Raw genomic sequence first — 16,937 nt, 5'->3', positions numbered from 1 at the left:
GGCTAGCATACCTGTCATGGAGTGCCTACAGGCTCACGTGAGGAGAGACAATGTCACGGTCCCTGCTATATTTTACGTCGTGGATAAAGGAACTCCCCTACTGGGAATGGACCTGTTGACTGCACTCCACCTCTACATTAGTGGAACTACTGTCCTTCCCTCCTCCGCTCCTACGCCGTCTACACCTGCCCCTGTGATGGCTACTACTGTCACAGCTCCTACGGCATTTGGCTGTGCAAAAGGCTTTGTGCATTGTGTAAAAATTTACCCTACCGTTAAGCCAGTGCACCAGAAGTTACGCCGCTTACCTTTCGCGGTTAGGGACGCTGTCTCTACTGAACTACAGCGACTATTGGAAGCAAGTGTCATCGAGAGGGTGGACGCTTCTCCATGGGTGTCACCGATCGTGGCGACACAGAGGGAAAACGGTGGAAGCCGCATGTGTGTGGACCTCCGTGAACCGAACAAGGCTGTGGTTATGGACTGTTACCCACTGCCACACATGGATGAACTACTCTCCAACCTGTGGGGAGCAAAAGTGTTCTCCACGATTGACCTGGCAAATGCATACTTCGGCACCCTCTGCCTTCCAGAAAATGATGGCTACAATTCTCAAGGACAGTCCAGGCCTTCAAAGCTACTTGGACGACCTGATCATCTACGGTCCTACCGCTGCCGTCCACGATAAAAACCTGAAGACGGTGCGGCGGAGGCTAGATGATGCTGGCCTAATGCTCAATGAGGATAAATGTCACTTCAACAAGCCCTCCCTTCGCTACCTGGGACACATCATCTCAGCTGATGGTATCCTGCCAGTCAAAGAACACACCGACGCAGTTCTGAAAGCTCCTGCTCCCTCCGATGCTGTCTCCCTGCGTTCCTTTCTAGGACTGGTATCCTGGTACTCAAAGTTTCTGCCTAATTTTGCGACAGTCGTAGCCCCTATGCATGAGTGTGTGAGCGCTACAGACACCTTCACATGTTCTGACGCTGCGCAACACAGTTTTGATCAAGTCAAACAGCTACTGGTAAACAGCCCAGCTCTCGCTCTGTTTGACCCTGCTCTCCACACAGTGATCTCCACTGATGCAAGTGACTACGGGTTGGGTGGGGTATTCACTCAATTTCATGCAGATGGCACTGAGAAAGTGGTGGCCTTTGCATCTCGTACACTCTCACCGACAGAGCGAAGATATTCAACTGTGGAGAAGGAGGCCCTCGCATGCGTGTGGGCCACAGAGAAATGGAGAACATACTTATGGGGACGACGGTTTACTCTCTGTACCGACCATCAGGCTCTCACCACGCTGCTCACGACAAAGGGCATAGGCCGTGCTGAGATGCGCGTCGCCCGGTGGTCAGCACGTCTCCTCTGCTTCGACTATGATATAGTCTACAGACCCGGATCACAAAATTACACTGCTGACTGCCTCTCACGCCTTCCCCTGCCTGCTTCTACTGACTCTGCTATGGATGTGGAGCCCGAGATAGTAGCACACGTCGCTGCTACACTCAGTGCCCTGTCGGTGACTGAGTTTGGGGCTGCTTGCTCTACCTGCCCTGAAGTGACTGCACTGCGTGAGCCAAGATCTGATCGCATACTTCAAGATCAGAGAGGAACTGTCAGTCAAGGACAATTACGTCCTCAGAGGCAACCGCCTCATCGCAACAGTGTCCTTACGCCATACATTGCTCACACTGGCACACGAGAGCCACCAGGGGGTCGTACGCACTAAGCAGCGTCTGCAGGATCTCTATTGGTGGCCGAAGATGGACTCTCAGGTTCAGGCCGACATATCCAAATGTGTCTCTTGTCAGTCTAATGACAAGACGGCCAAGATTTATTTTGCACCTCTACAGCCAGTTCCACTGCCAGACGGCCCGTGGAAGAAGCTAGGCCTCGACATAGTCGGGCCCTTCGAGTCAGCTGTGCCAGCCTGCCGTTACGCGATCACACTGACGGACTACTATTCTAAGTGGCCAGAGGTAGCCTTTTCTCACAACGCTACAACTACGGATGTAATCAAGTTCCTAAGCTCTGTGTTCGGTCGCCATGGTGACCGAGAGAGCGTCGTCATTGAAGACCATGTCACGCTAACAAGACTAAATAGTTTATTAAATATCATTGACCACAACTGAGGACACAAAAATGTAATTTACAAAAACCAGGATGAAATTTCTCTTCATGTATGTTGATATTGTTGACTAAAACAAGACGAGACAAAATAATTATAACTTTTCTTAATACCATCGTCCCGACAGAGCAGTGTGACGGCTGACGGGGAGCTCTGTTATTAGCATTAGCTGGAGCTATTTGAAAAGCTAGTTTTAGCTGAACATTACCTTGGCTAAAGTTGGGACTATTCATAATCCAGCTGCAGACATGCAAGCAAAGTACAGCAAGTTGGAAAAGGAGTATTCCAAGGTAAATCACTTTTCACCAGTAACGTTACATTGTTTGTATTTACATCTAGCTCGCGTTAGCTAGTGGCTAACCTAGCTCACGCTAATGTGGCTAACTGATCGACCTCTCGCACACAATTAATGACATAATGCAGACAGCCATACCGGTGACAATGTTTAGCTTTTAGTGCCAAATGATAAGAGTCTGAGGCGGAGTCTCAAAAGAGAATGTAGAATATTTATTTTGCATAAAAAATCACAACAGAGCCTCTGCTAGGAGCTAACCTAAACGGAGCAGCCTGGATAGGAAGTGCGCAACAACATGTAACGTCCGTGCGGAACCAATGTACCAACAACCATTCCGTGGGTGAACTCATTGAGCTTAGTTGTCAATTAATGATACTAATACTAATCTATACAATCACCTGTTGTTGAATAAATACCATTACTTTCTAGTTATTACTAAAAAACAGTATATATAAAACAGTAGCTGTAAAAAAGAAAAGAAAAAAGTTTTATAATTTATATAATATAATTTTTTTTTTTATGTATGCACTGGTATCGGATCAGTATAACCAGACCTAGACCACCTCTAACTCTAACCCCTAACCAGACCTAGACCACCTCTAACTTTAACCCCTAAGTTAGGGTTGTGACTTAGATGTGGTCTAGGTCCGGATAGGGGTTAAGAGTTGGTCTAGCCCTTTACATCCATCTATCTAAATAATAACAATAAATTATAATGAATGCTTAACTACCCCTAAGTTACCATAACCAGACCTAGACCACCTCTAACTCTAACCACTAACCAGACCTCTTCCATGTGGCACTTTAACACTGACCTCAGAATGTGATTTTATATAATGTTTTTATGCAAGCAGATTGCAATCAGTGTGTACTACTACTAGTACTACTGTGTGTTCTGTTTACTTAGTTTACAGTATCCTGTTATAGAATAAACCGCTGCCGGACACAGCAGAGAGAGAGAGGACAGACATGACAGAGAGGACAGACACAGCAGAGAGAGGACACACATGGCAGAGAGAAAGGAAAGACACAGCAAACAGAAGACAAACAGAGTTCAGCGTCGTCTCTCTGGTCAGAAACAACGTCACCACATCCGTAATGCTCTCTTTGATGCATACATTGGACCATGTCTACACTACACCAACATATACTGTAGGAGCAACAATACATTGGACCATGTCTACACCAACATATACTGTAGGAGCAACAATACATTGGACCATGTCTACACCAACATATACTGTAGGAGCAACAATACATTGGACCATGTCTACACCAACATATATACTTCCTGTGTATCACTTGTGCCGCCGACTCAGATTCCCCTAGGTTAAAAAATATATACGCAATTTAAATCAGAAAATGTTCCATGTTGACTATTTCTGACTTCTGACAAGTTTTTTTCCATTAACTAAAAATAGACAAAAATGTCATCCGTTTTCGTCGACTAAATCTAGACTAAAACAAAAAAGACAAAATTGAGACAAAAACTGACTAAGACTAAAATGCTCAGACATTTAGTTGACTAAAACTGACTAAACGAAAAATAAATGAAGATGACTAAATATGATGAAAACGAAAAAGGAGCACTTGACACATGACTAAGACTAAAACTAAAATGAAAATAGCTGCCAAAATTAACACTGTTGAGAGCTTGAGCACCTTCCGTTTCTTTAATAACCTCTCCTCCACCACTGTTTCACAGAAGTGCTTGTATCCTGTTTGATATTGGATGGTCCCTGTGCTGTTGTTTTTCTTGTACAGAAATACTGTGTAATCTCTGTAACATCTAAAATGGTACTTCAAAGTCAAAGTCAAAGATTTGATTTGCCATGTATGGACGAATCCACATTGGAATACAGGTACAGAGCAAACACTGTGTGTCTACAACTAATCCAATACAGGAGCAGATTAGAAACAGTACAGGAAAAATATGTAAAAACACAGACAGTATAAAAGGACAAATGCTAAAATTGATATCAACATCCCCTAAAAGTGCATATCATAGTTAAGTGCATAATGCATAGAGGCACAAATTACAGTAAAAGTGCCCCAGCAAACCAGAGCATCATGCCTCTTTAACACTCCGACTCACCGCTGGGACTTTTTAACAATGGTTCTGGTATTGTAGTGCCAGCTCAGGTTATTTGAAATAGTGACCCCAAGAAATGTAAAACTGCTCACCATCTGCACCTCTGAGCCATTTATGGTAATAGGGAGATGGGATACCTTGCTACGTCTAAAATCGGTGACTAGCTCCTTAGTTTTGGAAGCATTCAGGATGAGGTTATTGGTCTCACTGCACCTAACTAGGTTCTGCACCTCTGATCTGTAAAATGACTCGTCATTTGAGTTTATACGCCGAATGACCGTGGTATCATCAGCATACTTTACTATCAGATTGTTATTCATAGGAAGCAGTACAGTCATGAGTGCAGAGAGAGAACAGTAAAGGGCTGAGAATGCAGCCTTGTGGAGAACCAGTACTTAAAACAATTTCATCAGACATATTGTTTCCAACCCTGACTCTTTGAGGTCTCAAAATTAAAAAGCTAAGAATCCATTCACAGATAGCGTCGCATAGACCCAGACACTGAAGTTTGTGGATCAGATTAGATGGAATAAGCGTATTAAAAGCAGAGCTATAATCGATAAAAAGCATTCTAACATAGGAGTTTTTCTTATCTAAGTGTTCATACACAGGATTAAGAGCTAAGGAAATAGCATCATCTACTGATCTATTTTTCTTGTAGGCGAACTGCCAGGGATCAAGACAGGTAGGAATCTGACCTTTTATATAATTCAGCACTAGCCGCTCTAAACATTTCATTAAAACTGAGGTTAGAGCAATAGGTCTGTAATCATTAAGACAAGTCACAGGTGATTTCTTGGGAACCGGAATGATAGTAGATTCCTTGAAGCTCCTTGGAACAAGGCGGCACTCCAGTGACATATTAAAAAGGTCTGTGAGCACAGGGGCAAGCTGCTCAGAGCAGAGTCTGACGGCCCTGGGAGGAATGCCGTCCTGGCCAGTGGCTTTCCTAGCCTTAGTACTGGACAGGACCTTGCACACCTCATGTTCTGTGACAGTCAGCCCAGACAAGTCACTGGAGTTGGAAGGAATAAAAACAGGACGCTCTGTGTTACTTTCTTTTTTAAAACTTTCTTTTTTAGCGTTTATCGCTTTTCTGGTCAAGCATGACCGACAGTTGTAGGGTGAAACGGGAGAGAGAGCAGGGGGAGACATTCGGCAAATGACGGCGAGTCCGGGAATTGAACTCGGAGTCAACCAGATCCGTGACGCAGCACGGAGTCCCGCGACGCAGCGCGGTAACATGGTGTGCTACTGGAGCACCCTCTGTGTTACTTTCATCAAATCTGGAGTAAAAGTTATTCAGTCTACCGGGAAGCGATTGATCACCTTCAGCGGAGGCGAGGCCCCTGGGCTTGTAGGAAGTGATAGTGTTCAGTCCCTGCCACATCCGACGGGGGTCACTGCCAGAAAAAAATGTCCTTCAATACGTTCTCCATAGGAGCGCTTGGCGGCTCTTATTGACCGCTCCAGCGAGTATCTAGCCAGTTTATAACTGGTTGCATCCCCAGATTTAAAAGCAGTAGCTCGTTCAGTAAGTTTTAGTCTAACATCAGAGTTAAGCCATGGTTTTTGGTTTGAGTATTGCTTAACCACCTTGCGGGGAATACACAAGTCAATACAAAAGTTGATATATCCAATGACAACATCACAGTATTGGTCAAGGTCCTCACATTTAAAAACAGACCAGTCTGTGGCGTCGAGACACCCTTGTAATAGTGTTTCAGCATCTTTAGTCCAACATTGACTGGAGCGTACCGTCTATTTTTCTGAGTATATGACGGTAGAAGAAGAATCGATTGATGATCGGATTTACCAAAAGCTGGCCTTGGGAGAGACCTGTAAGCAGATTTTATGTTGCTATAGCAATGATCCAGGATTTTGTTTCCTCTTGTAGGGTGTTTTACATGCTGATGGTAATTTGGCAGAACCGATTTAAAAGAACAATGATTAAAATCACCAGCTGCAATAAACACAGCCTCCGGGTGGGAGATCTCATATTTATGTATAATGTCAGCCAGTTCATTGAGAGCAGTCGCGGTGTCAGCCCGAGGGTGTATATAAACAGCAATAAGAAAGATAGCTGGGAATTCTCTAGGGAGTTGCCTCTGCAGCAACCAGATCCACCCCACGTATATGGAGGAGCAGGTGCTCATCTTTGAAAAAATTTCAGGAATGAGACCCATTGACCTGCAGTCTGATTCACTACTGAAAGAGCACTTTAAGTCAGCATCACTGCTAGAGTTCTACTCTGCTCTCAAGGAGGAGAACTTTCCAAACATGAGGAGACATGCTCAGAAGATGTTGGTTCTCTTTGGATCCACCTACATATGTGAACAGACATTCTCAGTCATGACGTTTACTAAGTCCAGGTACAGATCCTCTCTCACTGATGAACATCTGGCAGCTGTGCTTCGCATCTCCACCTCAGACATGCAACCTGACTTTGATGGACTTGTTAAAGCTCAACAGAGACTGGATTTATCACACTGAATGAAAAAAGAAAAAGAAATGAAGAACACTAAAATGTGGAAATATAACAAGTGAAATGGGACACTTGATATTTTTTTTTCTTTTTTTTTGCACAGTTCTGAAAACATTAAATGTTTAATATAGGCATGTAAAGTAAAAAAGGCTACAAAACTGGGACACTTTTCTTTACACAGTTCAGTGACATGTCTTGTTTATTTTGGCTATAAGATGATGTGATGTCTTTAGAAAGCTAAGAAAATCCTTGTTTCAATAGTATATGAAACTCAAAATAATAACTTTATTTGTATAGCACTTTTTCATACATGCCCTTTGTTATTAATGTTTCACATTTTGTTTATCATTTTGGAAATAAATTCTATTTGAATAAATGATATTTTTGAAAAGCTAACCTCACCTTTTAATTGCCAAATAATAACATACACTCTTACTCAGGGGTCAAAACAATGCCATTTACTGCTTTTTATATAGAAATTAAATGTATATTATGCATAATTGAGTTTGGAATTTTGGCCCGGCCCTCCAACATATTTTCAGTTGCTCATTCGGCCCCCCGGGAAAAATAATTGCCCACCCCTGATATACACGGATGTGTGTCTAGAGTCCCGCAACAATATGTGACTGCCGGACGGATTTCCCAGATGCACAGAGATCACCAGAGATCCATTTCCGGTTGTAACTCGCCCGATCATCCACCAGGCGGCGGTATTGAAGCGTTGCACGGTTGTGCCGAGTCCCACTGTCTCAGCCGAGGCTGGGTGGCGGAATTATGAATACCATGGCGAAAAAATGAAATATGATCTCAATAACGTCGTACGCCGTGAATTGGCGGAATTTGCATGATCAGCACGTCTCGTTGTCGTCAGGGGGAAAAGCTTCGTTGACGACCATATTTAGTCATAATTTTCGTTGACTAAATTAACACCCACCTGAGACCCACACGTGAGGGGGTCTGCCCGGTTTTGCCTCACACCATGACTCAAACATTCTCCAGCCATAGGAGTAAGCTGCGCTTGTAGATGAAGCCCACACCCCTTGACGAGTCTGTGCCACTGTGTGTGGCAGACGGACCCATCACTCAGAGGCCGGTCCTATCAGGGGCAGATGGAGGAGGCCAAGAGGGGGAGAGGGAGGAGGGTGGAGGAGGCCAAAAGGGGGAGGAGGCCAAGAGGGAGAGGAGGGTGGAGGAGGCCAGGAGAGGGAGAGGAGGGTGGAGGAGGCCAAAAGGGGGAGGAGGCCAAGAGGGAGAGGAGGGTGGAGGAGGCCAGGAGAGGGAGAAGAGGGTGGAGGAGGCCAAGAGAGGGAGGGGGAGGAGGGTGGAGGAGGCCAAGAGGGGGAGGAGGCCAAGAGGGAGAGGAGGGTGGAGGAGGCCAGGAGAGGGAGAAGAGGGTGGAGGAGGCCAAGAGGGGGAGGAGGCCAAGAGGGAGAGGAGGGTGGAGGAGGCCAGGAGAGGGAGAAGAGGGTGGAGGAGGCCAAGAGGGGGAGGAGGCCAAGAGGGAGAGGAGGGTGGAGGAGGCCAGGAGAGGGAGAAGAGGGTGGAGGAGGCCAAGAGGGGGAGGAGGCCAAGAGGGAGAGGAGGGTGGAGAAGGCCAAGAGGGGGAGGAGGCCAAGAGGGAGAGGAGGGTGGAGGAGGCCAGGAGAGGGAGAAGAGGGTGGAGGAGGCCAAGAGGGGGAGGAGGCCAAGAGGGAGAGGAGGCCAAGAGGGAGAGGAGGGTGGAGAAGGCCAAGAGAGGGAGGAGGCCAAGAGGGAGAGGAGGGTGGAGAAGGCCAAGAGAGGGAGAGGAGGGTGGAGGAGGGTGGAGGAGGCCAAGAGGGGGAGGAGGGTGGAGGAGGCCAGGAGAGGGAGAGGAGGGTGGAGGAGGCCAAGAGGGAGAGGAGGGTGGAGGAGGGTGGAGGAGGCCAAGAGGGAGAGGAGGGTGGAGGAGGCCAGGAGAGGGAGAGGAGGGTGGAGGAGGCCAGGAGAGGGAGAGGAGGGTGGAGGAGGGGGAGAGGGAGGAGGGTGGAGGAGGCCAAGAGGGGGAGGAGGCCAAGAGGGAGAGGAGGGTGGAGAAGGCCAAGAGGGGGAGGAGGGTGGAGGAGGCCAAGAGGGTGGAGGAGGCCAAGAGGGAGAGGAGGGTGGAGAAGGCCAAGAGGGGGAGGAGGGTGGAGGAGGCCAAGAGGGGGAGGAGGCCAGGAGAGGGAGAGGAGGGTGGAGGAGGCCAAGAGGGGGAGGAGGCCAGGAGAGGGAGAGGAGGGTGGAGGAGGCCAAGAGGGGGAGGAGGCCAAGAGGGAGAGGAGGGTGGAGGAGGCCAAGAGGGGGAGGAGGCCAAGAGGGGGAGGAGGGTGGAGGAGGCCAGGAGAGGGAGGAGGGTGGAGGAGGGTGGAGGAGGGTGGAGGAGGCCAGGAGAGGGAGAAGAGGGTGGAGGAGGCCAAGAGGGGGAGGAGGCCAGGAGAGGGAGAAGAGGGTGGAGGAGGCCAAGAGGGAGAGGTGGGTGGAGGAGGCCAGGAGAGGGAGAGGAGGCCAAGAGGGAGAGGAGGGTGGAGGAGGCCAGGAGAGGGAGAGGAGGGTGGAGGAGGCCAAGAGGGGGAGGAGGCCAAGAGGGAGAGGAGGGTGGAGGAGGCCAGGAGAGGGAGAGGAGGGTGGAGGAGGCCAAGAGGGGGAGGAGGGTGGAGGAGGGGGAGAGGGAGAGGAGGGTGGAGGCAATGCTAACGAGATCACTGGATGTTTAAAAGGGGGAATTCCTCTCCGGGTCTCTCTTGTATTTGTAATATTATTTAATATTATTTATTTATTTCCGCCCACTACCTCTGGGTGGAACCACCACTCTCCTGTGCTCGGGCCCCCTTTGGATAGGCAGTCTGCTGCGTGATTCTCCTGACTCTCACACGGCCCTGCGGGATAGAAACCGTGGATATGCTCATACCCACAGCTTGTGTGCCGGTCTACTTAAAAAATAGACTCCCCTTCCATCTGATGGACACATATCACCTGTATTATTATTATTATTATTATTATTATTATTATTATCTATTATTTATATACATATAGAATTGTTCCATATGGATTTTAATATGTCATGCTTTAAGTACTGTAGTTTTTTTTTGTATCCACTTTTTCTCCCATTTTCTATATTTCCTCCCATCCCAATTTCGTATCATCCAATTCAACCCACCTCCTGTCACGAACGCTGTTTCTTGCCTCCCACAAGCCGGCTGCAATGTGGACTAAGTCATACATAGCACAAGTCCCCTCCGGTACTTGAGGGAACAGCAGTCGCATCTTTTCACCTGCGCATCGATCTCTCAGTGGCGAGGAGTAACGCGTGGGAGGCTCACGCTGCCCCAGACACTTCCTGATTCTACTGCGCAGGCGCACCAACCGACCTGTAGGAGTCGCTGTCCACAACGCCCGATCCCCACCCATCAGTTTCCCACCCCCTAATACGGCCAATGTGTATTAGTATGAACGACCAGCTAAACTGAAAGCAATGTGGAGCGCTGGGATCTAACAGGCGAGCCCAGCGTCTCCGTCATTCATGGCGAGCGCCTTGCCCACTACGCCACGTAGCCGCCCAAGTACTGTAGTTTTAATGTTGTTGGTGTTTTTTATAGTGGTGAGTGTCTATGTATTGTGACTGCATGTTTGTCTTTTAACCACTGCACAAATGAAGTTCCGAAAGGAAAATAAAGTAATTTGAAGTTGAAGTTGAAGTTGCCTGCATGGGCGAGGGGAGCCAATGCCCCTCTGCCTATTGATATAAGTTGCTGCGACCACACTGTCTGTTCTTAGCAGCGTGTGGCAACCTCAGAGACATGGCAGGAATCCTCAAAGAGCCAGCTGGGCTGCTTTCAACTCCAAGGACATTTTGTGTGATGGGAGGCCCAATGGCTGCTCCAGCAACCTGCAATGCCTCTGCCCTTCGTGCACTGTGCCCCAGTCTACCAGGGCTATCTAACAACACCAGCTAGTGACGAGTCACCAGACCCAGTCAGACCACGTGAGCGGATCGGCGCGGCCGAGAAATCCGCTCTTCGCTCTTTAAAGCTTGGTCCGCTCCGCTAATCACTCATGTTGACCCCGCCCCCAAGTCGCTCTCCGCTCGCTCCCCGCTCACCTTGAATCGAGCGCTCCCCGCTCCCCGCGCCAGATCGCTCGGCAGTTTTTTTTCTTCTTTTTTTGGAGCATGGTGTAAATGAGCTCAAACTACAACAGTCTACACCCCCTGGGCCCCTTAACAATTGTTTGTATTGAGCCGCATTGTAATTGTAGCCATTCTGCAATGTTAAATAACGTTGTTTATCCATTCACTATCTCTATTAAGCGATGATAGGCTAGCCGAGCCACAATGCTATGGTCGCTGCCATTAACGTTAGCATGTAAGCTAACGTCAACAACAATGGCGTCGATATACTTTTTCTAACTAGAGTGAGTGTGGGCGTCTCTACAGTGACAAAGCCTGAACGAACAGCCTATCACAGGTTCACCCTTCTCATTGGTTGAAAATGGCCTTCATGTTTGTACATCGCCATCTGTTGCTTTGGCATTGTACTGCATGTATATATTACATCAGTGTTAAACCACTGTGAGCGGCCTGGAGTGGATTGGAGCGGAGGAGAACTCTCGCTCCGGACGTCGCGCCGACTCATTTTAAAACCCACTCCTCGCTCACGTCAAAACCGGCCGCTCCGCGCCCCGCGCCGCTCGCGCTCCGATCCGCTCACATGCACTGGACCCAGTCTGATCTCCCTGGCAAGATTGCTCAAGAACCTCCACCAGAAAAGGGCTAAATACAGCCTGTCAGAGACCCACCCTCTGGTCTGCAGCTGTGTCTGTGGGCACAATCCCAGGCTGAAGAGGCACCTCTGCACTGAGCGCATGTGCAGAGGGGCCAATGGAACTACCTGTAATGCTGCTGCCATAAGCCCCTATAGTTGCAGGCAAGATCTCCACCCCACCCCACTCTGTGAAAATCTGCCAAGCAGGCCCAAAGAGTCTCCTGCTGTACCTCCATTGGGTAAGGGACACGATGGCGGTCCTGGAGTCTACAGTACCAGCATGCCAACAATTGTGTGGTTTGACGGGGCTCAAGCTTTCTTTTTGTTCAGTTGAGGCGAAGACCCAAGCCATCATCTGCTGTCCGGCAGCGTGGCCACATGAGTAGAGCTCCGGACTCATGATCGGAAGATCACCGGTTCGATCCCCGGTCAAGGCCATTGTCGGAAAGTGGTTTTGTTGTCCAGCAGGGGGCACTCTGTCCTCTGGACTTGTCAGTAACAATACCCCTGTTACGGTGATAGGGACACACCATACAGCTGCGAGTGCCGTCCTTCGGATGAGACGCTAAACCGAAGTCCTGACTGAATTTGGTCGTTAAAGAACCCAGGATGCCTATCGCAAAGAGTAGGGGGTTCCCCGACGTTCCTGGACAAATTCCCAATAAGGTTTCTGACATCAATGCCACCTAATCATCCCTCCCCCTTAATTGTCTGATATCAATCCCTGTCTCCTGAGCTGTTCAACCATTGTGTAGTGTGATGTGTGCCTGGTGCCAGTGTGTATGGCAGCCATTGAGCCTGCGTAGCCCATGGTTGGCTGCTACCAGTGGTGGTGAAGGAGGCAATTTCCACCCTACAACATTGTGGGGAGCGCTTTGAGTGTCTAGAAAAGCGCTATATAAATGTAATGATCATTCATTCATTCATTCATCAATAATGCTCTAGGAGCCGGGCCACATGGCCCTTCTGTCCGAGCACATGCAAGCCAATCTGCATGCTGTGCTCACCATCCTCCTCCTATAGATCTGCTTGTGGCTGCCCAAAGAGGAGGCCCTCATCTGCATCTACAGTAGGAAACCCTCCTAGGCAACCGCAGAGTTACACCCAGACTTGTGAGCAGGCGCTGCCTTGCAGTACGCCTGTATGGTGAACCTCCTGCTGCTATCACCCTTGGCTTTCTTTGCCACTCTGGGATGCAAATTGCACCCTGTGGCTTCACACCGACAACGCCAGAGGAGCTATGGAGCCATGGAGCTACACCCACATACTTTCATTATAACAAACATTTTACTTCTGTTGTAAAACTAAACTGAAAGTCTAAACTTCTCAACCTCCCTCTCCCAAACCGTTCCTACAATGATTTTTTTAATGTTGCATGATCATGTATACATTTATTATGTATTCTTATTTTTTAAGTTTAAATATAAACATTATCTGGCCATCCTCAGTAAATATTATTAAACTCCTCTGACCTCATCTGGTCTTTCCAAAGACCAGAGATGGGACGTGCGTGCACACACACACAAAGGGAAAAAGCAGACTTAATTAATGATTTTAGAATATTTCAGATAATGAAATGAAATGTTTATATCATGAACTATCCAGTTAGTATTTATACTAGTGTAACGTTTGGCTACTTTAAATCATTGAACGTAGAGAGAGAGCGAGAGAGAGCGAGAGAGGCTCAGCCACCCCAGCCGTGATGTATTAGGTTTGAGTTTGAGCCGTAGTTACTAAGTGAGGTCACAGTCCCTAGGAAGTCAACACACCGAGTTGTATGGAGTGCGATGCATGAAGCGATATATATAAATGAACAGCCAATAAATGTGAAGTTATCTTTGAACCTCGGTTGTCAAGCCTCGTCAATATATAATAATGTAAATGTCAATATAACACCCAACCCCCCTTTCCTCACTAATGGAACTGGTGTCGTGGAGTCACTTAGTGGCTAATGTGGACATGGCAAGGATGATAAAGCATGTTAGACACATTGGACATGAAATGACAATTGCGTGTCATTTAAGGTCTGCGCTGGTCTGTGTCTATTATGAAATGACAATTGCACATCATTGGAATTCGGATTATTTTCTAATTGGGCGTGTCTTAGGTATCGAAATGTGCCACCGATTGATCTAAGGTGAATCGATACTCGGTAGTACCGACGTAATTCGGTCGATACCCTTAACACTTTGAGTGCCAACGACGAGATTTCTAGTTTGTTCATGCCGACCGTTGAGTGCCAACGATGAGAGATCATGTTTTTTTTTATTAGCGATTTCCATTCATATTTCATCAATCTAGCCTCACGTTACCACTGCACATTTTGACATGTACATGTCAAAATACTTCCCAAAGGTCAGTGAATACCACGATCACAACACCAGAGGGAGCTCCACAAATCATGTTAAACCCAGATTCGGCTCAAATAAGGGACTAAACACGTTTCGCAATTATGCCACATCAATGTGGAACGCCCTACCCAAAGCTGTAAAGGAATGTGGATCACTACCCACTTTCAAAACCTCTCTCAAGGGACACCTACGGGAGACTGCAATTCAAAACTGGCCCCTGTAAATATCCTAACCCAACCCCCTCCAATGTACAGTCATTTACCTAGTATGGTTTTGTCAATAGTCCAATGTACAATTTTGTTTGTTTGTACAGTGTCTCCTCCCCCCCCCCCCTCAATGTACAGTTTTGCTTGTTTATACAGTGTGTCTCCCCCCCCCCCCCCAACCACCTCCAATGTAAATTACCCAGTATGGTTGTCAATATCCCAATGTACCCAACCCAACCCCCCCCCACCCAACCTCCTCCAATGTACAGTTTCTACGTCAAATGTGTATACTCCCTTTTCTTGACTCCTTCTGTATCACAAACAGTACTGTATTTGCAAATCTGGTATGTCATAAATGTATAGATGTAGCAGTACTGACTATCTGTATGTCATGTATGTCATATATGTCCTGATGAATTGAAAATGGGGGACCCTGATGTAAACAAGACAAAAGTCTTTCTCTGGTCTGCATCCCCTTAACAATTGTGTGTATTGAGCTGTACTGTATTGTACCCATTCTGCAATCTGTTAATAAAGTTTTCAATCAATCAATCAATCAGTGGAGATCAGTTACAATTATCCACGTCATCTGTCCAGTGGGAACATTCCCCATACATAATGGAATATATATCTGGTGGAGAGATCATCTCTCTCGACACAACAGAGAACACTCCTGTTTAAGGCACACATTCCTGTGTGTGTGTGCGTGTGTGCGTGCGTGCATGCTAGGGCTGAGCCCAAACGTTCGAACGTTTGTTTGTTACGTTGGCATTCGAATTTTAAATCAACATTCGAACATTTCTTTTATTTATTTATTTTTTTCTATTTTTTTCTATTCATTCTGTTTAAACCAATGGTTTTTTTCTTCACAGTTGCAGATAAAGATTAGGCTACACTAATATTATAGTATTACAACTGATGAGTTATATTCATTAAAGAAAGTTGATTTAATTGATTTAGTTGGGCTGGGGCTTCTCCCTGGGCTGGGTCTGGGCCCCTGGGGCTGGAAAGTTGATTTAATAAAAAAATTAAAGACTCATTTAATCAGATTAATCACCTTATTCAAATTGAGGATTTAGTTTGAGGATATTTATATATATATATAAAAAAATATATATTAATAAAAAAAAAATATATATATATATATACTTCTTTTTATTAAAAACGAAGGTTCGAAAAACCCTGACGAAGTTCGAATCCCAAAAACAGGCTTCGGGGACAGCCTTACTGCGTGCATGCGTGCGTGTGTGTGTGTGTGTGTGTGTGTGTGTGTGTGTGTGTGTGTGTGTGTGTGTGTGTGTGTGTGTGTGTGTGTGAGTGTGTGCGTGTGTGCGTGTGTGTGTGCGTGTGCGTGTGCGTGCGTGTTTTAATGGCCTGCCAAGCTGCTCAAGGATATACTTTACGTCAGACCTGGGCATTGTACGGCCCGCGGGATGATTCTGACCGGCCCGTGAAAGATTACATGATAATACAAAAAAAAAATTAAAAATTACTTTTTTCTTTTCATGTCAACGTTCACACGCACAATATACGCTTACCTAGGATTTGACTTGATTCAACAACAAAGCAGTCGGGGCAAGCCGAAAACGGTCGAACGTGTGGTTATTTGAAGTTTGGATTTTTTTTTTTTAAACTGAGGTAGGTAGATAAAATGTTTAGAGACTAAAGTACCGAAAAAAGGTACTGTTGGGTACCTGTATCGTATCGGTTCAAATGTGAACGGTACCCATCCCTACTGAACACACAACTGCAGGGCAAGGGCATTTTTGCTCATGAAATGCATAGCCATGTGAAAGCCTTCATGACAAAGTTGCAATTAATTTCAAGGCAACTAGGCAGCAACAATCTCAAACACATGAAAACCCTGAAAGAAGTCAAACCATCAGCTGATCACCGGCACAGGTACTCATCCATGTTGGGAGCACTGCATGATGAATTTTCAAGGCGTTTTCAAGATTTCAAAAAGGTTGAGGATGAAATGCAGCTGGTTTCCTCTCCCTTTACCTGCTGTGTTGATAGTTGTTCAGCTTGAACTCATTGACCTGCAGTCTGATTCACTACTGAAAGAGCACTTTAAGTCAGCATCACTGCTAGAGTTCTACTCTGCTCTCAAGGAAGAGAACTTTCCAAACATGAGGAGACATGCTCAGAAGATGTTGGTTCTCTTTGGATCCACCTATATGTGAACAGACATTCTCAGTCATGACGTTTACCAAGTCCAGGTACAGATCCTCTCTCACTGATGAACATCTGTGCTTCGCATCTCCACCTCAGACATGCAACCTGACTTTGATGGACTTGTTAAAGCTCAACAGAGACTGGATTTCTCACACTGAATGAAAAAAAAGACCTGAAGAACACTAAAATGTGGAAATATAACAAGTGAAATGGGACACTTGATATTTCTTTTCTTTTTTTTGCACAGTTCTGAAAACATTAAATGTTTAATATAGGCATGTAAAGTAAAAAAGGCTACAAAACTGGGACACTTTTCTTTACACAGTTCAGTGACATGTCTTGTTTATTTTTGCTATAAGATGATGTGATGTCTTTAGAAAGCTAAGACAATCCTTGTTTCAATAGTATATGAAACTCAAAATGCCCTTTGTTATT

General features: G+C 46.4%; 1 protein-coding gene across 1 annotated transcript in view; it reads left to right on the top strand.

Annotated features, from left to right (window-relative positions):
* Nucleotides 1-599: 599 nt before the first annotated feature.
* Nucleotides 600-16,937, top strand: part of LOC311242138 (eukaryotic translation initiation factor 3 subunit A-like) — a gene marked incomplete at both ends in the record, with an annotated part of 152,137 nt that continues 135,799 nt past the window's right edge. Inside the window, 1 exon segment of the mRNA XM_084331092.1 lies at nucleotides 600-804. Within this exon segment, the coding sequence (XP_084187218.1) occupies nucleotides 600-804 (205 nt within the window).

This window comes from Notolepis coatsorum, assembly GCF_963971535.1.
Source record: "Notolepis coatsorum genome assembly, chromosome: 15".
Classification (NCBI taxonomy): domain Eukaryota; kingdom Metazoa; phylum Chordata; class Actinopteri; order Aulopiformes; family Paralepididae; genus Notolepis; species Notolepis coatsorum.
This window is presented reverse-complemented; position numbering and strand designations above follow the sequence as displayed.